This window comes from Microcebus murinus, chromosome 4 (genome assembly GCF_040939455.1).
Source record: "Microcebus murinus isolate Inina chromosome 4, M.murinus_Inina_mat1.0, whole genome shotgun sequence".
NCBI lineage: Eukaryota > Metazoa > Chordata > Mammalia > Primates > Cheirogaleidae > Microcebus > Microcebus murinus.
The window spans coordinates 113,092,150-113,114,660 of record NC_134107.1 but is presented as its reverse complement, the minus strand read 5'-3'; the positions used below and the strand labels follow the sequence as shown (position 1 = coordinate 113,114,660).

General features: G+C 51.0%; 2 protein-coding genes across 5 annotated transcripts; both read left to right on the top strand.

Annotated features, from left to right (window-relative positions):
* Positions 1-30: 30 nt before the first annotated feature.
* Positions 31-7,006, top strand: FOXRED1 (FAD dependent oxidoreductase domain containing 1). Of its 2 annotated transcripts, XM_012772329.3 has the most exons (11): positions 31-188; positions 2,082-2,302; positions 2,999-3,109; positions 3,307-3,425; positions 4,170-4,264; positions 4,568-4,669; positions 5,018-5,094; positions 5,262-5,422; positions 5,566-5,695; positions 5,934-6,038; positions 6,298-7,006. In XM_012772329.3, the coding sequence occupies exons 1-11, from the start codon at positions 98-100 to the stop codon at positions 6,550-6,552; spliced, it is 1,467 nt and encodes a 488-aa protein (XP_012627783.2). In that variant the 5' UTR covers positions 31-97; the 3' UTR covers positions 6,553-7,006. The 2 variants fall into 2 exon arrangements, with proteins under 2 accessions (XP_012627783.2, XP_075858815.1); XM_076002700.1 differs by lacking the exons at positions 31-188; positions 2,082-2,302; positions 2,999-3,109; positions 4,170-4,264.
* A 4,100-nt stretch (positions 7,007-11,106) lies between these two features.
* Positions 11,107-22,511, top strand: TIRAP (TIR domain containing adaptor protein). 3 transcript variants are annotated; one of them, XM_076002699.1, is made up of 4 exons: positions 11,107-11,202; positions 16,293-16,439; positions 17,634-18,212; positions 18,862-22,511. In XM_076002699.1, the coding sequence occupies exons 2-4, from the start codon at positions 16,385-16,387 to the stop codon at positions 18,879-18,881; spliced, it is 654 nt and encodes a 217-aa protein (XP_075858814.1). In that variant the 5' UTR covers positions 11,107-11,202; positions 16,293-16,384; the 3' UTR covers positions 18,882-22,511. The 3 variants fall into 3 exon arrangements, with proteins under 3 accessions (XP_075858814.1, XP_075858812.1, XP_075858813.1); XM_076002697.1 differs by having other exon boundaries at positions 16,293-16,451; XM_076002698.1 differs by having other exon boundaries at positions 11,107-11,238; positions 16,293-16,451.

The window sequence follows — 22,511 nt, the reverse complement described above, 5'->3', positions numbered from 1 at the left end:
CAGTGGCTGCGGGGCCGGGCGGGGCTGCGGCGGGGCGGCGGGGCCGGGCGGGGCGGCGCGGCGCGGCGCAGCTCGCGGAGCCGGCGCTCGGAGGGCCATGCTGCGGAGGGTGCTGCGGCTCGCCTCGGGCCGGGCCCTGGTGGCCCGGGCACTGAGCACACGCAGAGGCGGCTCTACGCCGGGTGAAGGTGCGGCAGCGGAGCGTGTCGTGGTTCTGGGGCAGCTGGGACCTCCAGCCGTGTGACCTCTGACGGGACAGTGGGGCGGCTGGCGGCGGGGTGAGCCTGTCCGCCAGAGTATGGGTATGGTTGGCAAGTGCATGGTTCCAAGGCGGCCCTTCTCAGGCGACAGATCCCACGTCGTTCTGTGCCCCAGCTTAGCACCGGGACGACAGGCAGCTAGGCTGGCTCGTGGGTGGCACAGATGTGCACTGATCTGCCTGCGTTCAGGGTGCCGTGGCCCGCAAAGAGTGAAGAAGAGAGAGGGTGCAGTGTATTGCCTGGAAGATGACTGGAGTGTGGCTAGCGAAGGAAATTTCAAGGGAGAGTAGACCGGTTCAAGACTGGGTAGAACTCAACTTGAAGAATGCCCTGGGCGCTGGACTCGAAGCTAGGATAACGGTAGAAGTACATAGAGCAGGTGGGAACTGAGATCAGTCTTGGAGGATAATGTTAACTGGTTCAAGAAAGGTGTTCCAAGTTACGAGGAACTGAGCACAGATGAGGAGAACAGTATTGTTCTTGTGCAAGGAACTAGCAGCAGTCGTCTAGAGGGACGATTTGAGTGGTGACATGAAATGTAGTGTTGATGGGTGAGCTAAGCTGCTCAAAGAAAGGTTCCAGTGCTGCTGAGCAGAGTGAGGTATGAAATGGCAAAATGATTCATTTATTCAGAATACTTAACTGAGCACTGAGATGTGCCAGGTGTGCTAGGCTGGAGAGTCATGGTGAAGGTAGTTGCAGTCTCCCCTAATGGATGTTACAGTGTGCAGTAGTCACAAACTCAAGGTTGGAAATGTGTCCATGCTACAAAAGGAGTTCACAGAGCCAAGAAATCATGTGATAGGAGAATTAGTCTAGGGATCAAGAAAGGCTTTCCTGAGAAAATAGTACTTGAGCTGAAATCTAAGGAAGCAAGGAATTAAATAGGCAAAGAAGTAGACAGGGTTTCAAAGCAGAGAGAACATGTGTGAATTTTCTGAGGTGAGTGGAAATATGGTTCAGTCCAGGAACAGACGGGGCTGGAGTGTGGAGGAGGACAAGGTGAACAGAAGCCATATTGTGCAATACCTTATAGGCCATGGTAAAGCTTTTGTACTTTTGTCCTTAGAGTAATGGAAAGCCGTCAGAGGGGTTTAAGCAAAAGGATGTGTGATTAAATTACTGTTTCAACAAGATCATTCTATCTATGATGTAGAAAAGTTAGCAGGAGATGAGGGTGGACAAGAGGGGAAGTAGTGGGAACAGTAATTTGCATTTGTCCAGGTGAGAGATTATAGTGACTTGGCCTGGCATGGTGGTGGCAGAGATGCAAGGAAAGGGGACAGACTCGGGAGTTATTTGGGAGGCAGTGTCATCAGGTCTTGCTTATAGATAGATATAAATGTAAGTGTGCTGGTGGTGATGGATATCAAGGGTAAGGCGCCACTGGCAGGTACCATGCTACAGAGGGCACTGCAGCTCGGAGTGTGCCAGGACCTCTTAGTCCAGGGCTTGGAATACCCAAGTGGAGATGACAATGCAGTTGAATATATGAGTCTGCAACTCAGGGAAGAGAGAGGTCTGTGCAGGGGATAAATGTGAGTTACCTAGCTTAGGGACAGAGTAGAAAGTGTTAATTTTAGGAAGTTGAATCTTGCTGTGCTGGGCATGATGCATGAAAAGGGCGATTGAGAGCATGTGGATCATCCAGCAAAGCCATGGCAACACTGCTGGGTGCAAGGTGACCTCATGAGAATGGAGGACAGTGAGGAATGCCAACTCAAGAGTCTATTTAGCCCACCTTTTCCTGTGCCCATCCTCCAGACCCCCACCACATGGGAAGGACATGTATGGCCTTCTGACCATAACTGTGTCCCACAGACAGGGATGGAAAGGTATCTGAGATTAAGAAGAAGATCCAATCTATCCTGCCTGGAGAGCCCTGGAATCCACTTTATGACACCAGCCACCTGCCCCCCGAACGCTCGGATGTGGTGATCGTGGGAGGTGGGGTGCTCGGCCTGTCTGTGGCCTATTGGCTGAAGAAGCTGGAGAATCGACGAGGTGCCATTCAGGTGCTGGTGGTGGAACGGGACCACACGGTGAGGCCTGGTGTAGGGCAGGGAAGATGACTCATATTTTATTGAAGACTTCAGGGCCAAGGGAAGGGAAGGGGAGGAAGGACCTTAATCCCTGGGGGTCCAAAGGACAGAGACTGTGCTTTGGTCCTTGTTGAGAAATAGTCCCAGGTTCTTCTTTGCTCAAACCAGGAACCTTGGCAATAAGGTTTGCTTTTGAAAACAGATTTCACAACATTGGATCTTTCGAGTTCTCACAGGCTCCCAGACAGCCTGCATTCAAGCTATACTTAATGCAAAGAGCTGCCTCAACTTTCTTCTTTTAAGTCTCATTACTTCTGACATTTTTGCATTTAGTTGCTATTTGCCATTGCCAGCTAGCCATGAGCCTTGCTACTGTGCTTTGGTTGTATCTTTTCATTTTCTAATTAGTAGATCAGATGTTAATCTCCTGCCCTTGCACTTCCAGGCCATTCCCATTCTGTACAACTGTGCCCAGCCGTTTGTAGATGACTGACTCTCTGCTCTGCTCATCTGCTAATAAGGATTTTAAACAGTGCCATCTTCAGGCTGCTGGTTGACTTGCATACAGGTTTATGCACCTCAACTCCTCTTAGGGCTCCTCTTTAACTTTAGGTGCATAACTCAGTTTACATTGCGGTACTCTAGTCATGTGTGACAGGGTACTGGTGTGTTTCAACTTTTCTTGTCTTTCCACAGTATTCACAAGCCTCCACAGCGCTTTCTATTGGCGGGATTCGTCAGCAGTTCTCATTGCCTGAGAACATACAGCTATCCCTCTTTTCAGCCAACTTTCTACGGAACATCAATGTATGTGCAATGATATTTAGGGGATTGGGGTGACAACTCCTCCTTTAGCTGAGAGAGGGGAGCATCCCCGCTGGCAAGGGGATATAGGGAGCAGGAGCATGTTGGGCAACTGGGAGCGGGGACTCTGGCTTTTCTTTGCAGTGTAAGTGCCTTGAGGCTTGGGGCTGTGGGTGAGGAAGGCTTCTGTTTGCACACAGGAGTACCTGGCCGTAGTCGATGCCCCTCCCCTGGACCTGCAGTTCAACCCCTTGGGCTATCTCTTGCTAGCTTCAGAGAAGGGTGCTGCAACCATGGAGAGCAATGTGAAAGTGCAGAGGTGGGTTCCTGCCATGGCCTCACAAGTATAAATGAGTGAGTATGGCTCATTCACAAAAACAGGCCGCAGGTCAGATTTGGCAACCCCTTCCCTAAGTGATTATCGTGATCAGCCGAGGGTGGGCATCTTTGTGATACACTAGGGCTGGAGGCTTTATTTTTATGTTTATTTAACAAACATTCAAGTCTCACAATGACATCAGGTAATATCCAAAATACTTCACAGATATTAACTCATTGAATCATTAGAACATCCCTATTTTATGCATGGGGAAACTCAGGCACAAGGTACTCATGAAAGGTGGCACTGGGGTTTCATTGAAGCCAGGCAGTCTGGCCTGTAAGAGTGTACTTTTAGCACCCACTCTATGCTGCCTGTGGGGACGGTGTCCCAGAGGAGAGGCCTGTGCTGAGGGACAAGACCGTATGAAGGAGAGCAAGGCTGCTCTGGGCAGGAGTGGAGAGCACAAGGCCACCCTGTCGTGAAAGGACACGGAACAGGGATGACAAGGAGTGCAGTGGCTGAAGGGAGGCAAAGGTGTAAGAAAGGAGAGAGGGTCAGATGCTGAAGAGCCTCAACTAGGAGGTTTGGTCTTTACCCACTCAGCAGTGAGGAAAAATTGGGGAGTTTGGGACAGAAAAGTGAAGTAAGTGAGCTGGACCCCGACTTCTGGAGTTGGGGTCAGTGCTTCGCCTCCTGCACACTCACCTTCCCTAACACATGCACAATCCAACATTCTTGCAGGCAGGAAGGAGCCAAAGTTTGTCTGATGTCTCCTGAGCAGCTTCAGAACAAATTTCCCTGGATAAACACCAAGGGGGTGGCTTTGGCATCTTACGGTGAGGCCTGCGTACAGCGAAGACAGCTTTTTTCCTAAAGACAGGCGCTGGGGGGTGCCTCGGTTTGGAAGTCTCAGTACCCCACAGCCAAGCTGCAGGAGGAAGGCCTCCTTCCTGTGTGGCAGGGCCTGCCCCAGGCCTCGCCAGTTCTCTGTCCCTCGACAGGGCTTGACTCTGGTCCAGTGGATCAAAACAGCCTTCTCTGACTGACAAGCCCTAGAGAGCAGTTGGGAGGGTGCAGAAAATGCAATAGGAGAGAAGGAGTCCTCATCCCACTTCATAAATTTCATTTTTTCATCACAGGGATGGAGAATGAAGGTTGGTTTGACCCCTGGTGTCTGCTCCAGGGGCTACGGCGAAAGGTCCAGTCCATGGGAGTCCTTTTCTGCCAGGGAGAGGTGACACGTGAGTCTGCAGCCCCGTGCCCACTGCTTGTTTCCTGTGGCAACCAGGGCATAGGCCTGGAGAACAAGGAGGGTCTTACCTTCTCACACGCGAGCTAAGCAAGGGCCAGTGCTCGGCATCCTGAGTCGATCTCCTCACTGGGCTGCTTTGTAACTTGACATCTGCCTGACAGTCTCAGGCCTGTCCTGTCAGTGTGGCAGTCCCTCCTGGTTACCTGATCTCTGTTTGCTCAGTGTCTGTGGGAAAGCTCCCATCCTTACAGCTTTCTTTCCTTATGAAATCAGTGGAATCCCCATTTCCTTCCTCTTCAAAGCCTCCAAATCTTATTTCCCAGTTTCTTCCCTGCAGGTTTCATCTCTTCATCCAGCCACATGAAAACTACAAGTGGGAAAGAGGTGACCTTGAAAAGGATCTATGAAGTCCATGTAAGTTCCTAGTCTGAGGCTGTTCCTTACCAAAGTAGAGGGACAGGAAAGGTAATGACTCCCTTTAACTTGGTCTTCTACCCACTTTCCAATATGATTAAACTGAGACTCAGGAAGTAGTGTGTCTCTCATGGTGCCAGGCCTTCCCTCCCCTCTGGTACCTACAGGTAAAGATGGACCACAGCATGGAGTACCAGCCTGTGGAGTGTGCCCTAGTGATCAATGCAGCAGGAGCCTGGTCTGGGCAAGTCGCAGAGCTGGCTGGTATTGGGAAGGGGCCACCTGGCACCCTCCAGGGCACCAGGCTACCTGTGGAACCAAGGAAGAGGTAACTTCCTTCAGGGTGGCCAAGGAGGTTGGTGAGAGAAGGGAAGAAATGGAAGAAGGTAGTTAAGCGTGTATATACTAGCGGTGAGGAGGGTTGTTGGCCATGCTCTTCCTGCAATTTCCTCACCCCACTGGTTATGACAGGTATGTGTATTTATGGCACTGCCCCCAAGGACCAGGCCTGGAGGCTCCACTAGTTACAGACATGAGTGGAGCCTATTTCCGCCGGGAAGGATTAGGCAACAACTACCTAGGTGGCCTTAGCCCCATTGAGGTAAGCTGAGTGGGTTCGGGTATGTTGAGAAAGAGACAGAGACCAATTGTCATGAAGGAATCAGACTTTTGTGGAGAGTTGCATGCTGTGTTATTGATGTTGCAGCCCCTCCAGGTTTGAATTGGGACCATTTCTCCCCTACCCTGCCTATCAAGGGGAGTGGCTAAAGGGGTCAGTGAAGTCTGGGTCTTCCCTGTGTCCCAGACAGTATAAGCTTTATTCCTGTTTCTCATCCCAGGAGGAGGAACCAAATCCAGGGAACCTGGAAGTGGACTATGATTTCTTCCAAGACAAGGTGTGGCCTCCTTTGGCCCAGAGAGTACCAGCTTTCGAGACTCTGAAGGTAACGAGCAGGAGCTGGGTTTGCCTGTTCATTTTTGGATATTGGACAGGACAGATGACAGTGGAGCATCTTGGTCCCCTTGGACCTGTCCCCTGCCACATTCTCTCTATCTCTTAACTGCTGAGGGATCTGTTGGACCCATCCCATCCAGGGACCTCTCAGCAGCTGGTAGAGGGACTTTGTGCTGACTTCTGAGCAGGAGTGAGGACTGCACGTCTGCAGCCTTCCCAGTAACCCCTGGGGTCTTGTGTGTCCACAGGTTCGGAGTGCCTGGGCTGGCTACTATGACTACAACACCTTTGACCAGAATGGTGTGGTGGGCCCCCACCCGCTGGTTGTCAACATGTACTTTGCCGCAGGCTTCAGTGGCCATGGGCTCCAGCAGGCCCCTGGCGTGGGGCGTGCTGTGGCAGAGATGGTGCTGGAGGGCCACTTCCAGACCATCGACCTGAGCCCCTTTCTCTTCAGCCGCTTTTATTTGGGAGAGAAGATCCAGGAGCACATCATCATCTGAGCCTGTGAGCTCCTCCCTGGGCCTGAGGGGCTCACAGTCTGGCCATGTTCGAGGTCCTCTGCTGCTCAAGCCTCCCCAGCACTGTACTGGGCCCTCCTCCCTCAGGCATGCCCAGGGCCTCAGGCCCCTTGCCCACCGTCCTCTCCTCTAAGCTGTTCCACCTCGTGGCTGGGCAGGCAGAGTGCCGAGGCCCAGCCCAACAGGAAATGGTGGGGTCGGGCCTTAGGACTGATCTGTAGCCCAGGCTGATGCCACCCACCACAGCAGTCCAGCTGGAGTCCTGAGCACCCTGGCCCAGAACTGGCTCCTTCCTGGTACAGACTGGGAAAGACTACCTCTGACACTCTTGGCCGACCCAGGCAGGAGAACTTTCTGGGGCAGCTTGGCCCAGATTTATTAACTTGTCTGTTTATCCAGTCATTAGTCAATAAATGTGGTTAACTCCTTCCCTCCAGTCTTCTGTCCCTTCTACTTTTCATCTTGCAGCACAAGCTTTTGATACCAGGAGTGGGAAAACACAGCTTCTTCCCAAGAGCTTTCTTAGATCCTAGGTGGTAGGTATCTTGTTTGTAAGCTAATGCCTCCTGATCCTGAGTTCCTGCCAGGAGTTTGGTTGCAGAGGGAAGGGATGGGTTCATTCATCTATTCCTCTAACGTCTATTCAGCCCCAACTCTTGGCCGGGCTCACAGCCACATACTAGAGGTAAACCAGCAAGCAAAGCATAGTACATGTCTTTGCTGGAACTTTCATAGCTATGTCCTGCCCTTCCCTCCCCCTTGCCCCAGGTCAGATACAGTGCGAACCCTGCAGTGCTGGGCTAAGCACAGAAAACCTTCCCCTCATCCAGTTGTAGGGTAGGGTGTGGGAAGGGGGGTTTTCAATGAAGCTTCCCAGGGAAGTTGACCTCTGAGTTGAACCTTAAGGATGGGTAGTTTAATAAAGTGAATGCAAGGTGGCCAAAGAAGGATCCAGGCAGAGGGCAAACCATATACAAAGGCCTAGAGGCAAGAATTAACAAGATTCAGGGGATTTGTCCTAGTCTATTCCAGCTGCTAAAACAAGCTATCTTAGACTGGGTAATTTATAAACAACAGAAATTTATTGCTCACAGTTGTAGAGGCTAGGGAGTCCCAGATCAAGGCACCAGCAGATCTGATGTATGGGGAGGGCCGCTCTCTGCTGCAAAGATGGTGCCTTCTCACTGTCCTGACATGGTGGAATGGGGAAGGCAGATCCCTTCAACCTCTTATGTAAGGGCACTCATCCTGTATATGAGGGCAGAACTATTGTGACTTCTTCACTTCCCCAAAGGCCCCACCTCTTTACACTGTCACATAGTTATTAGTTTCCACCATAAGAATTTGCTAGGGGATGGGGGACCAAAGTCATTCAAAATGACTTTTTCTGGCTGGATCATGGAGTGAAGGAAGAGGAATCCAATTGGAAAGCCGCACTAAGGAATGTGGATTTTATCCTGTGGGCAGAGGCCATTGAGGGGTTTTAAATAGGGAAGCAACATGATCAGATTTTCCTTTTAGAAAAATCACCATGACTACCTTGGGGAGAACAGATGAGGATGTCAAAGCAGGAGGCAAGGGGGCCAGATGGAGTCTGATTCTGCAGTCCGTGTGGTCCAGACAGCAGGTGCCTGAAGCACCATAGCAGGAAGTAGATAGGTCCAAGAGATGGCATAGCAACAAGAACTGGGTCAAATCAGAAGGCCAGGTTTCTGGCTTGGACAACTGGATGGATGTAACACCTCTCATGGAGATGAACACCAAGGAGGAGGAGTGTGACAAATGGAATAAGTGGTAAGGTTTAGGACATATGGATGAAGGGTCCCTGTAGGGCACCCAACCTGGAGCCCTCAAATAGAGGGTAGGGGTAATTGGTGTGGCCCTTGTAAGGCTGGTGGCAGGCTCCCCTCCCCTCCCTAGATCAAAAAGAAAAAGGCTCACCAGACTAGACCCACCAAGGACAACTGCCAGGCTCCAGTGAAAACAACCACACCTGGATGTCCACCCAGATAAGACAGTTTTGGTTCCTGGATTCCACAAATACCGTCAGCCCCTCCTATTTCTCAATAACCAACAAAGGTCACAGTGGAAAATCCCCAGCTCTTCCCGCCAAAAATCTCCAAACCCGTTTCAAATAATATAAAAGCCCTCATCACCTTCAAACGAACACAACTTCTTGGGGCCTCCTCTCTTGGGACCCACGAACCTCACCTGGGAGCGCTCAATAAGGCCACCTTGTTTGGCCCCACTCTCTCTCTCTCTAAAACCTTACAGCCCTCAGGTGACAATGTCATGAACAGGGTGGCATCAGCCCGGAAGGTAGACAAGTAGGGGCCAGGGAAGGAAGCTGGAGGGACTCCACCAACATTTAACAGACAAGCCAAAGAAAAGGATGCTGAAGGTGGCTTTTTTCTTGCCACTCTAGGCCTCCTTCAGCATCCTTTTCTTTGGCTTGTCTGTTAAATGTTGTGTGATGTCATGCAAGCTAAGGAGAAAGTGGTCAGCAAGTCTGCTAGATTTAGTCCCAAGTATGTCAGTGGTAACTTCAGAGAGAGTAGTTTTGGCAAAGTTTGAGGTGTTACACTTGGCAGAGAAGGAGAAGTGACGGGGAATAGAGACAGCTGGTAAAATGCCCACCCCCCTCAGAAGTGGCCTTTGGGGAGAAGAATGAAAGGGAAAAGATGGAGATGAGCTTCCCAGACAGGAGGGAGGGACAGGGGCAGATGTGCTGCCAGGGGGATGACAGCAGAAGCCCCTGGGGGAAGAGGAGCAGGACCTTGGTAGTGAGCTGAAGAGGAAGGGACCAGCAGGTAGTGCTGAAAGACAGGAAGGAACTTGCCAGGGCGCAGGAAGGACAAGCCAACATCCTGTGTTAGCGCTGTGTTATCCCTGCAGGTGGCTCCACTCCTCCTTCCTTCAGTACAGACATCCCAATCTAAGGGTCAAAAGGGATAAGGTGCCCACGGAGAAGCTACTCCCTTCAAGACAACAAATGCTGTATTTAAGAAGCTTAAGGGTTCCTCTGTACTCCCACGTGGCTTTATGCAAGCATGTCTTCCCCAGTGAACTGTGCAGAGCAACCGAGCCTTCTTCACCTCTGCCCCAACGTGTGGCTGTGCCAGTGTGTGGTCTGTGCTTGTTGTCAGTCAAGGCTTATCTGAATGCGCCTCTGCTCCTCTGGAGCCTGGGGAGCCATCCCTTGTGCTCAGGGAATTTTCAGTTTAATGAGAGAGCTGAGCAGCGAGGGCATGAGCTCCTTATATACACCACAAAGTACTACAGACCTTCGGGGAAAGGAAGTGAGAAGGGCCGGGTTTAACAAAGATTCCCCTGAATAAGCTACAAAAATGAAACTTGCCAGAAGAGAGGGACATTTTGCAGAGCAGATGCTTGGTGGGGGAAGAGAACAGGGTACCTGAGAAAGAGTAGAAGCAAAGCTTCCCTGAGCACTGGGGCTCAGGGCCAAGGGGCCCTACCTGCTTCCGTAGACTCTTCTAACCCTGTAAGAACACCAGCAACCAGAGACCGTAATTTTGGTGAGGAAAGTGAGTCTAGAAATGTCACACACTTCCCAAAGCCGCACAGCCAGTAAGTGAAGACCCCTGACTGAACCCAGGCACCGACGCCAGGGCCCTCCCAGGGCGGGCAGCTCATCCGCGTCGCCGGAGGGAATGAATCTCAGACGGCCCGATCAGACGCCCTCCTCCAGCACTTCACGCACATAGCTGTAGGACAGTGTTTCCCGAACTGGGTGCCGAGAAGCACTCACTGCTCGGGAAGACGTTTACATTTCTTCTACGGCGAAGCAAGTTTGGGACGCTACACGTTACACTCTGCCCCGCGGCGCCTCTCAGCGCCCGTCGCATCTCCAGAGCGCTCAGAACCGCCTCGCCCACCTCACTCGCTCCTCTGCAGCGCCGCGGTCAGCGTCCCGGGGCGTCCGCGACGGCGATTGGGGACCGCCGCCCGGGGGCGCGCCGCGGCGTCAGACCCCGCCGCCCTGCTGCCCAGGCCCGGGCTCGGGCGCGCCGCCCTGCGCGGAGCCCGCCGACCCTCTCTAAGCTCCGTTTTCCTCAGCCGCATAAGTGCGCGGAGGGAAGAAATCGGGGTTTCCTTCCTCGCCCCCACCTGGGCCGGCACCGCGGCCCCCGGTTTTCCCCGCGGGCGGCGTGAAGGCTCCTCTCCGAGTCGCCGCCCCACCGCGGGCCGCTGCGGGCGGGAGCACGGGCGCGCGAGGGACGCGGAAGCGGGCCGGCCTGGGGTCCCGGCTGCCGGCGCGCGCACGCCCGCTTCCGCCCGCGCGCTGGCGCCCTGGCGGGGCGGCGGGGGGTCGGGGCGGCGGCGGGGCGGGGCGGCGGCGGGGCGGCGGGGCGGCGGGGCGGGGCGGCGGCGGGGCGGCGGGGCGGGGCGGCGGGGCGGCGGGGCGGGGCGGCGGCGGGGCGGCGGGGCGGGAGGGGGCGGGGCGGCGGGGGGTCGGGGCGGCGGCGGGGCGGGGCGGCGGCGGGGCGGGGCGGCGGCGCGGGAGGGGGCGGGGCGGGCGCAGCGGAGGAGGCGGCGTCCGCGGGCGCTTCCCTGGAGCTGGCCCTGCGCGCCGCACTTCCGGGGCCGGATCGCTGCGGGGCCCGGGCGCAGGTGAGCGGGCGCAGGATCGCTGCGGGGCGGGCGCAGGTGAGCGGGCGCGGCGGGGCCTGGGCGCAGGTGAGCAGGCGCGGCAGGCTGGGCCCAGCGGGGCGGGCGCAGGTGGGCGGGCGCGGCGGGGCCCGGGCGCAGGTGAGCGGGCGCGGCGGGGCCCGGGCGCAGGTGAGCGGGCGCGGCGGGGCCCGGGCGCAGGTGGGCGGGCGCGGCGGGGCCCGGGCGCAGGTGGGCGGGCGGGGCGGGGCCCGGGCGCAGGTGGGCGGGCGCGGCGGGCGGGGCCCCGCGGGGCGGGCGCAGGTGGGCGGGCGCGGCGGGCGGGGCCCCGCGGGGCGGGCGCAGGTGAGCGGGCGCGGCGGGCGGGGCCCGGCGGGGCGGGCGCAGGTGGGCGGGGTCGTTGGGCGGGGCTCCGCGGGGCTGGCGCCGCAGGAGGACGCGCCCGTGTGTCCAGGGGTGGCCTTGCGCCAGCTGTGCGGCACATCTGCCCCTGAGAGACCGCCTTCCCTCCCTGCACCTTTTACCTGGCTGCCTCTAGCGCCCACAACACGAACGCAGCAGGGAAAGACCCTCCGAGAAAAAGGTCACCTTTTCTGTCGCAAAGAAGCTTCCTGCCGGAGACTCTCCTTTAGCTTCTGGAAGTCTGGCTCTGTCAGTTTGTTTGGGTCTTTGTCTGATGTGGGCACTGTTTCCGCCACAGTCTCCTCGCATTCTTCTCCGCTCTGGCCAGCCTCTCCCTCTGTTTTGGGACTGTCCTGACAGTGATTCAGCAAGAAGCTGCTTTATCTGGGGTTAAGGACCTATCTAGGCATTACACCACACTCACTAATGAGCGTCTGCCACTGGGCTGGGTGGGCACTGTGCCAAGTACTAGGGTGACAGCGACGGACAGGACAGACTTGGCTCGCCGTCCCCAGGGAGACAAGTATTAGAGTCACAGGAAGCACACCCCGGAAGGGCAGTGTTTACTCCAGCGGAGACACCTAACCCAGGGAGGAAGGGTCGGGAATGACTCAGAGGAAGCCACATCTAGTTATGTTTTAGACTTAAAAAAATTAATATATAATTGCACAAATCATAAGTGCATACCTATTTGAGAAACACCCTATGTGTCTATTAGCACTTTGAGTGACATTATCCTTCAAGTCCCAATAAATCCTGCACAGACAAATGTTTTAGCAAGTGTTTGAGAACAAAACTTAGGCTTTTGAAACCGAAATTCTTTTTTTTTTTTTTTTTTTTTTTTTTTGAGACAGGGTCTTGCTCTGTTACCCAGGCTATAGTGCAGTGGTGTCATCATAGCTCACTGTATCCTCAAACTCCTGGGCTCAAGTGAGCGGGCGCGGCGGGTGGGGCCCGGCGGGGCGGGCGCAGGTGGGCGGGGGCGGCGGGCGGGGCTCCGCAGGCCTCCTGCCTCAGCCTCCCGAGTAGCTACAGGCATGTGCCATCATTCCTGGCTAATTTTTAAATTCTTGTAGAGATAGAGCCTCATTATGTTACTCGGACTGGTCTTGAATTCCAGGCCACAAGCAATCTTCCCACCTTAGCCTTTCAAATTACTGGGATTACAGGCATGAGCCACCTTGTCCGGCCTCTCCAAAATTCTTAAATATAAAATCAAAGTCAGGTGAAGTGTAGATTAATTTATTCATTTAAAGATTTAAAAACTCTTTCAAACAATTTATACTTTAAACAGATTAGTTTTAGCATTCAACTTAAATCCAGTGCTTTCTCCATTCATCTGGCTGATGTGATCAGAGATAGTGTGTTAGCTTCCTATTGCTGCTGTAGCAAAGTACAACAACTTAGTGCTTCATGCAGCACACATTTATTTGTTTACTTATTATAATTCTGGAGGTCAGAAGTCTTAAATGAGCAGGTCTGTGCTCCATGAACTGGCTTTTTCCAGCATCTAGAAGTTGCCCACATCCCCCTGCCCACACCACCCTGCCCACACTGCCCTGCCCACACCCCCTGCCCACAACCCCCGCCCACACCCCCCTGCCCACACACCCCTGCCCAGACCCCCCTGCTCACATCCCCCGCCCACACCACTCTGCCCACACACCCCTGCCCACACCCCCTGTCCACACCCCTTGTCCACACCCCCTGTCCACACCCCCTTGCCCACACCCCCCTGTCCACACCCCTTGTCCACACCCCCTGTCCACACCCCCTTGCCCACACCCCCTGTCCACACCCCCTTGCCCACACCCCCCTGCCCACACCCCCCTGCCCACATCCCCTGTCCACACCCCCTTGCCCACACCCCCTGTCCACACCCCCTTGCCCACACCCCCCTGCCCACATCTCTCTGCCCACACCCCCTGCCCACACCCCCACATCACACCAACCTCTCCTTCTGTCATTGTATCTCCTGCATCTGACTCTGACCTTCCTGCCTTCCTCTTAAAGCATCCTTATGATTATATTTGGTTCACCTTGATAACCCTGGAATATCTCCCCATCTCAGGGTCTTAAACTTAAATCTCATCTGCAAAATCCCCTTTTGCCATTTAAGGTAACATATTCACAGTTCCAGGGATTAAGATGTGGTTATTCTTGAGGGCCATTGTTCTGTCTACCACAGATAATGATTTCCACTTCACAGAAATCTAATAGGAATTTTTAAAAGATACATATTCTTGTCATATGCCTTTATGGACTTTAGAACATTTCCTATATAATAGAAATTAGAGACCACTTCGAGATGAGATTCTACTTAATGCACTTTGGATTTTATACAGTAAAACTTTATATTTCCTTTACATAAATTTCTACATATAATATTGGAAAAGCCTAGAAAGTACTACGGGTAATATACCGCTTCTTTTTTGAAGAAACTCTTTACTAATTTTTTGTCAAGTCTTTATCACTATCTTACAAAGTGAGTATTTTAGGTATATATCATTATACTTCATGAATTTTTTAAAAGCACGAGAAAAAGTGACTACATATAAGGCCACACAGCAAATCAGAGAATAGGCACAGCTAGTGGTTAGAGTTTCCAGTTGGAAATTTGGATTCATTATCTTTTCTGCCTGACAACTGTATGTCCATATATGAAGACTGTTACCAAGTCTTGGAAAGATTAAAGCATGTTTGAATAGCTCCACAGCCCCAGCTTCACAAAAACTAAAAAGTAACAAAGAAGTTCCATGAGGTTTTAGTCTGTAGGAAGTAGGCAGCTTATATGGTTACTGGAACTTATCTGCTATCTTGCTCAATTATGCTGTCAAAGGTGCTATTATTTCCTGTGTTTAAACTTTTCCATAAAGTTATTCAGAGGCCTTATGCCACCCACTCCCATGGCATGTGCTGTCGGACAGCTAGAGCTCTTCTTAACCAAGCAATGAAAATGGCAATTACCAAAAATCAAGTATTGCCAAAAGGGTAAGTCATTTCATAAAATCAGAAACTGAAACTTTTAAATCTGCATATGGTAGCTTAATGTATTATATTAATTTTTAACTTTTAGAATATCATTAAAAAAAATTATTCTCCAGTTTGTAAGTGTACCAAGCCCAAAAAATGACTTTTAAAATTAAAAATAATTGAAAAAACATTTAAATAATATAAGAACCAAGTGACTACTGTGGCAGGAGGTGGGAGAGCAGAGGCATCTGCACAACTGAGAGGAGATGTGGAGGGACGGCAACTCCTGACTGGGAAAAGGGCTTCAAAACCCAACAATGGTCTGAAGCACTGACATAGCTGTGCCACTTGGTTTGTCTGAAATCCAAAAAGAAACTCATATACACACTGCTAGTCAACTTTTTTTTTTTTTAGACAGAGTCTCACTCTGTTGCCCGGGCTAGAGTGAGTGCCGTGGTGTCAGCCTCGCTCACAGCAACCTCAAACTCCTGGGCGCAAGCAATCCTGCTGCCTCAGCCTCCCAAGTAGCTGGGACTACAGGCATGCGCCACCATGCCTGGCTAATTTTTTCTATATATTTTCAGTTGGCCAATTAATTTCTTTTTTAAGTAGAGACGGGGGTCTCACTCTTGCTCAGGTTGGTTTCGAACTCCTGACCTTGAGCGATCCACCCGCCTCAGCCTCCCAAAGTGCTGGATTACAGGCGTGAGCCACCATGCCCAGCCTGAACCACATTTTCTGAACATTTACTATATGCCAGGCACCATTAACACTTTACATAAATTATCTCATTTAATTGTCACAATAATGCTGAGAAGCAGCTACTAGTATTATTTTCATTTCACAGATGGAGAAACTGAAGCTTAGCACGATTGCCAAAGGCCACGGTTAATAAAAGCTGAGAATCCTGGCACTCTGTCTTCAGACTCTACAGCTTTCACACTTTGTGACACAACCTCCCTGAGCTGATGGCTGAGGGATGGATGGGTGGACGGGTTATTCAAGGGAAGGTAGACTTGGAGGGAAAGTCTCCCAAGGCTTCCTATATGTGTTTTCTCTCTACCACTCAGCATCTGTCTATCTGAACACATAATAATTTATCCAAATAGCAACTGTCTAGCACTCTCGGAGGTGGATGTGGGAGGATCTATCGAGCTCAGGAGTTCAAGATCAGCCTAAGCAAGAGAGGGACCCTGTCTCTACTAAAAATAGAAAAATTAGCCGGGCACGATGGCTCATGCCTGTAGTCCCAGCTACTCAGGCAGCTGAGATGGAAGGATCACTTGAACCCAGGGGTTTGAGGTTGCTGTGAGCTAGGCTGACACCACGGCACTCTAGCCTGGGGAACAGAGTGAGACTCTGTCTCTAAAAAGAAAATCCTAAAAAACCAAATAGCAACTGTTTTTCTTCTCCCATTTCAGCCTTTACACAGGAAAACCCTCTAAAGAGCTGCCTGCCAGCTGCCCTTCCCCAGATCCCAAATTTATTCCCAGCCAGGTAGAGCAGAGAACACTCACTCAGCTGGTGATGCTGAGCTCATACCCTGTAAATGTGACCACACTACACAGATCTGAATTTAGCTAGACACCAGCCCCAGTCACATTCATGTCTGTCCCTAATCCCACGAGAGATGAAGGATCCATTCCGGGAGTATACTTGCTTGGACTAAGAGTAGGATAAGTACAGCTTTTGTGATTCTCTCTCCCTGCCCCTTGTAGGACGGTTCTTTCTGGAGGTCAAGACTGGGTCTCCTCCCTCCTCCCACTTTACCAATGCCTGATCTCACAGGATTAATTCTGAGCACAACACCATGGCATCATCGACCTCCCTCCCAGCTCCTCGCTCCCAATCCAAGAAGCCTCTGGGTAAGATGACCGGTGAGTGGAACCAGACTCCGAGTTCTGCTCTTGTTCCTGAGAGCATTGTCCTCATCGCTGTGTGGCGAGGAGGGGCCTGCCTGTGCAAACACGGCGCAGATGTCGGGAGGCTGAGAGGGGTGAAGCTCCTGAGTGGATGGCCATGCTCGATGCTTTGTGGAGCAGGAAGAGGGGAGGCCTGCATCAGTCCAGTCTTCATCCTTGTGGCCCAAAGGTTTTCCAGGCCTGCTCAACTAATTTTCCTAGCCTAGAAACCACTGTGCTGAGTGCTTATTTAGATCTTTGTTCCAGAACCATTCAGAGGAAGGAGCTAAGCAGAGAGAGAAACTGTTAATTCTCACAACACTTAATTATCTGTCAAAAGCTGGGGAAGCTGAGTTTTAATATCATTATGGGACACTCACAATATCCCAGACACTACATTATCTCAGTTAACCTTCAACAACAACTAAAATGAACCCATTTTGCAGATGAGGAGATGGAGCCATAGACTAACTTGCACACGGTCACACGGAAGGCTAGTGACAGATCCACAGTCAAATATGGTGCCTACCTCCAAAGTGCGGCTTCCAGACACCAAAGTTCTGTGCTCATCGGGAGCTCTGAGCAGGAGTCCTCCTCCCTACTTTCTTGTAGCTTGTGTAGTGACAATCTAGGGTTTCTCAGGCCCAAACCGATGTCAGTCCTCCCACCCTTCCCTTTCTATAATGGGTATGTCTTCCTAATTTAAATTCACCTCCCCTCATTGCTTGAAGTGGGCCTTGGGACTAGTTGATCCTTACTAGCATAGCAAAGCTCTGCTTACAGACTCACAGGGGGCTGACTCGTCGGCTCTGGTGGAAAGTTCTGCTTGGGGTGGGCTGAGGGTAGCAGATACCAAAGGGCCTGGAGCAGGGGAGGGCCTTCTCTTAATCAGGATGGTAAAATACTCCCACATTGGGTCCCAGAGTTCTTACGTACTCCCCAAACCTTAAAAGATAGAGGGAAATTTTGCTCAAGTCCTTGAAGATGTACAAAAATAGCAGAGTGATAGGTGACTGAGAATAAGAAGGTATTGTTTCACAGAGTAAGGAGACAGGCAGAATCCTGCCAGTCCTCCCGGCTCAGCGGGGCTCCTCCCCAGGGGCCAGTGGGAAGGCACCAGGTGAGACACGGGCCTGAGTGGTATGTTCTTCCCTGCAGACTGGCTCAGGCAGGCCCTGCTGAAGCAGCCCAAGAAGATGCCTGACTCTGCTGAAAGCTCCCCCACTGACACTTTGCAACCCACCTCACAGGACAGCCCCCCACCACTGGGCCTCAGTTCTGTCACATCTCCCAGCACGCCTCTGACACTTGTGGGTGACAGCAGCAGTGGCCGCTGGAGCAAAGACTATGATGTTTGCGTGTGCCACAGTGAGGAGGACCTGGTGGCTGCCCAGGAACTGGTCTCCTACCTGGAGGGCAGCACTGCCAGCCTGCGTTGCTTCCTGCAGCTTCGGGATGCAACGCCAGGCAGTGCCATTGCGTCCGAGCTGTGCCAGGCACTGAGCAGTAGTCACTGTCGTGTGCTGCTCATCACGCCAGGCTTCCTTCAGGACCCCTGGTGCAAGTACCAGATGCTACAGGCCCTGACTGAGGCTCCTGGGGCAGAGGGCCGCACCATCCCCCTGCTGTCGGGCCTGAGCAGAGCTGCCTATCCTCCTGAGCTCCGATTCATGTACTACGTGGATGGCAGGGGCCCCGCCGGTGGCTTTCACCAAGTCAAGGAAGCTGTCATGCGTTGTAAGCTATGGGAGGGAGGGAGGGAGAAGAGGAAGGGGGTTCAGCCATAGCTTCTGATCTATCTCAGCTTTAGGAGACAGCCCTGAAGCCACAGCAAACTAGTTGAAAGTGCAGGCCCCAGGAAAGACTGGCACATTTGCATCCTGACTCCTTCACTTATTAGCGTGTAAACAGTCACTTGGCAGATTACTGAACCCCTCTGTGCTTTGGTTTCCTCATGGCCCCTCAGGTTTCCATTACTATACAATGAAAGTAGTATATACACTAGATAAGTGCTCAGAATGTGGCCTGGCACACGGTAGGTATTTGTACCAGGCAGGGCTTAGGTGCATATCAAGTTCTCAGTCATAATTACTAGCTAGTAGCAGCAGTAATAGCATTAGTTTTTTCTCACTGAGATCAGGTTGGAGATGTCCACCAAGAGCTGGGAAGATGCCAGGAGGGACATTCGTTTAGTAAGGAAAAATGGTATGAAGTAATATGAAAGAATTACATATGATAAGCATATCTGGGGTTGGACATTATATTACAGTAGGTTTGGAAGTCAGGTAACAGATAAAAAGGTAGCAGAGGCAGGACCTGTTGGGGACAAACAGATGCTGGGTTTGGTGAGGGTGACAGCCCTGTGATTCTGTTTGGGCTCTTTCAGATCTGCAGACACTCAGTTGACACTTCTTGTGTCATCACGGGACCCAGAAAGTTGGAAGAAAGCTGGAAATATAGGCCCATGCAGGGCCCTGGGTTCCAGGAGTCTGACAGGTGTAAGGAGTCTGGACGTGTCCGTCAGGCTCCCATTACTGTGAGCTCCTCGGGAAGGCTGTGGGGATGTCAGGGACTCCCCCAGGAAAGCCATGAAGAAGCTGGGGACTCCCCAGGAAGGCCATGAAAAAGCTGGGGACTCCCCAGGAAGCCCAAGAGGAAGCCAGAAGTTGAAGGTGGGGTTGCTACCAGGATGGCCAGCAGCGTTTTGCCTCTTGCCTAATTGGACAGGAAGACTGGCATGCACCTATGTTTTCTTGCCCTAAAATTGGGCACTAGTATACACAGGTGTCCCTTCTACCTAGGTGACTCACCTGACTAATAAACAAGCAGCCTGGACTGCAGGCCTCAACATGGACGGCTCTCCCGGCTGCCTGGGGAAGCCCTGAACAGGCGCCAGGAGAAGGCAGCAGGCACCGAGTCCTTCACACCCCCACTGCTGCCGCCCCTTCCCGGGGCGCCCATCTGCCTCACACCGCTGCATGAAAGATGCACTCAGCACTGCTAGTGTTTTATTTATTGCATAAGTGTCACTAAAGACACAACCTAGAATCCATTCTGTATATACAAGGATGGGGAGGGAGCAGGTGGGGTTGAGAGAAGGGAAGCCAGGGCACAGGGCCCAGCCCCTTCACTAGGGACCCAAAGCCTACCGAGCTGTGACACCTGGGGCATGACCAGGGCTGGCAAGAGCTGAGGCTTCCACAGGAGCAGCAGTGCTCACCTTCAGACAGCAGCAGTCAGCAGGGATCAGCATCTTCCTGCTGGCGGGTGACTGTTCCTTAGAGGACAGGCAAGGCCTCACTGGTCTGTTCTCAGTGAGTTTGCTGTTGAACTGCAATGAATTTCACTACCTCCCCCGAGGTGTATTTTTATGCCTCTTCTCTCAGTTCCCCCATCATGTCCTCTTTCACTGAAAAAAAAATTTTTTTTAATTGAGTTATTTTATTACAGACAAAAGAACTAAAGAATACCATAATGTACTCTTAACATTTGTACTCTGCAGATCCCTTTCTTTGTTCACCATGTTTGTGAGATTCATCCAGGGCGGTGCATGACACTCCAGTTAATTTACTTTCATGCCATTATGTAAATATGCCACTATTTAATCACACATTCTTCTACAAATGGTTATTTGGTTGTTTCTAGTTTTTTACCGTTAAAAGCAGTGTGCCTATGACCATTTTTGTGCATGTTTCCCTGAGTAAAATTTTCCAAGATTTAGTCTAGATGGGAACAGCTGGGTCATAAAGAATATACATACATCTTCAGTTTTACTAGAAGATGCCAAAGTTTCCTCCACATTAGTTGTGTCAATTTATGTTCCTACCATTTGTGTTTAGAGTTCCCACTTCTTCATTTTCTTGATAACACTTAGAATTATGAGATTTTAAAATGTTCACTAACCAAGTGGGTGAAACTGCTATCTTATGGTCATATTTTTTCATTATTTTATGAAAAACTGTGCGTGTGTGTATTCATATTCTAAAAGGAAAAAGTTTGATAAATCTCTGGTATACCCATCACCCAGCTTCAAGAATTACCAACTCGGCCAGGTGTGGTGGCTCACACCTGTAATCCTAGTACTCTGGGAGGCTGCGGTGGGAGGATTGCTCAGGGTCAGGAGATCAAAACCAGGCTGAGCAAGAGCAAGACCCCCGTCTCTACTAAAAATAGAAAGCAATTAATTGGTCAACTAAAAATATATAGAAAAAATTAGCCGGGCATGGTGGCGCATGCCTGTAGTCTCAGCTACCCAGAAGGCTGAGGCAGGAGGATCACTTGAGCCCAGGGGTTTGAGGTTGCTGTGAGCTGGGCTGACACCATGGCACTCTAGCCCAGAAAATAGAATGAGACTCTGTCTCAAAAAAACAAAAAAAAATAAGAATTACCAACTCATAGCTAATCTTTTATCAACAATAACCCCACCCATTCCCTCACTCCCAGATCATTTTGAAGCAAATCCAAGGCATTATTTTATTCCTATTTAAGTATACAATTCTAAATTATTAGAAGTTTCTAAAGAGTATGATACTGTTATCTTTTTCTTTTTTTTGAAGGGGTGGGGGGCTGCCAGGAGGGGTGTTCAGTTACCTTATTTATTTTTGTTGAGAGTGTATCACTCTGTCACCCTGGGTAGAGTGTAGTGGCATCATTAGCTCACTGCCACCTCCATCTCCTGAGCAATAAGTGATCATTCTGCCTCAGCCTCCTGGGTAGCTGGGACGACAGGCGTGTGCTGCAATGCCCGGGTGGGTTTCTTTTTTTTTTTTTCTTTTTCCTTTCTTCTTTGTAGATACAGGGCCTCAGTCTTGCTCAGGCTAGTCTGGAACTCCTGAGCTTAAGCCATCCTCCCAGAGTGCTAGGATTATAGGCGTGAGCCACCATGCCCAGCTGACAATGTTATCTTTTAAAGAAGGTTTTTTTTGGAGACAGGGTCTCGCTCTGTTGCCCAGGCTGCAGTGCAGTGGCATCATCATAGTTCACTATAGTCTCGAATTCCTGGGCTCAAGCCATCCACCTGCCTCAGCTTGCCGAGTAGCTATAACTACAGGCATGTGCCACCACACCTGGATGATTTATTTTATTTTATTTTTTCATAGTTGGGGTCTCACTATGTTGCTCAGGCTGCTCTTGAACTCTGGACCTCAAGCTATCCTCCCACCTTGGCCTCCCAAAGTGCTAGGATTATAGGTGTGAGCCACCATGTCTGGCTAGTTTTTCATTTTAATATAAAATATTTTAGCTATCACTTTGTGTCTGTGCCCTTTGTATCTTACTCAAGAAGTCCTTTCCCTATTCCTATATTTTCTTCTGGAAGCATTTCTTTTCATATTTAAGTCTTTAATTACCTGGACTTTTTGTTTGGGCTTGGTTTTATTCTTAGTTTTTATGTCAGAGATCCAATTTTTTTTCCCATTTGAATAACTGTCATTTTCTGACTATTCTTTCCCCACCGATTGTGATGTCACTGCTGTCACATACTGCCATATTTGGGGGCTATTACTGGGTTCTTCATTCTTCTCCCTTAGTCTGTTTGTGTGTCCTTGTGTTGGTGCCACACCGGCTTACTCACTGCTGTTTTTAATACCCCTTGACAGCTTGTCAGCTTGTCAGTCAGTTCTTCCCACTCTTCTTATTTACCCTAATCACTTTAACTTCTTTTTTTTGTTTGTGTGTGTGTGTGTGTGTGTTTTTGTTTGTTTTTTTTTTGAGACAGTCTCGCTTTGTTGCCCAGGCTAGAGTGAGTGCTGTGGCGTCAGCCTAGCTCACAGCAACCTCAATCTCCTAGGCTCAAGCGATCCTGCTGCCTCAGCCTCCCGCACTTTAACTTCTTATTCCTTTACTTTTCCATATAAATTGTTTATTCAGTTTGTCAGATTCCAGAGAAAAGCCTGTATCTTTTTTTGGCATTAGGTTGAATTTATAGATTTAGTTGGAATACATGTTTTTATGATAGTCTTCCTATTCATAAAAATAGTATGTGTTCATTTGTTTATATCTTTAAATGTATGTCAATAAAGCTTTATATATTTTCCA

Coding starts and splice junctions, on each gene's coding strand:
- TIRAP (XM_076002697.1), top strand. CDS start 16,385: ATGGCATCATCGACCTCCCTCCCAGCTCCTCGCTCCCAATCCAAGAAG. Junction 16,452..17,633: donor GCCTCTGGGTAAGATGACCG/GTGAGTGGAACC, acceptor TCTTCCCTGCAG/ACTGGCTCAGGCAGGCCCTG. Junction 18,213..18,861: donor CAAGGAAGCTGTCATGCGTT/GTAAGCTATGGG, acceptor GGGCTCTTTCAG/ATCTGCAGACACTCAGTTGA.
- FOXRED1 (XM_012772329.3), top strand. CDS start 98: ATGCTGCGGAGGGTGCTGCGGCTCGCCTCGGGCCGGGCCCTGGTGGCC. Junction 3,426..4,169: donor AGCAATGTGAAAGTGCAGAG/GTGGGTTCCTGC, acceptor ACATTCTTGCAG/GCAGGAAGGAGCCAAAGTTT. Junction 5,423..5,565: donor CCTGTGGAACCAAGGAAGAG/GTAACTTCCTTC, acceptor TGGTTATGACAG/GTATGTGTATTTATGGCACT.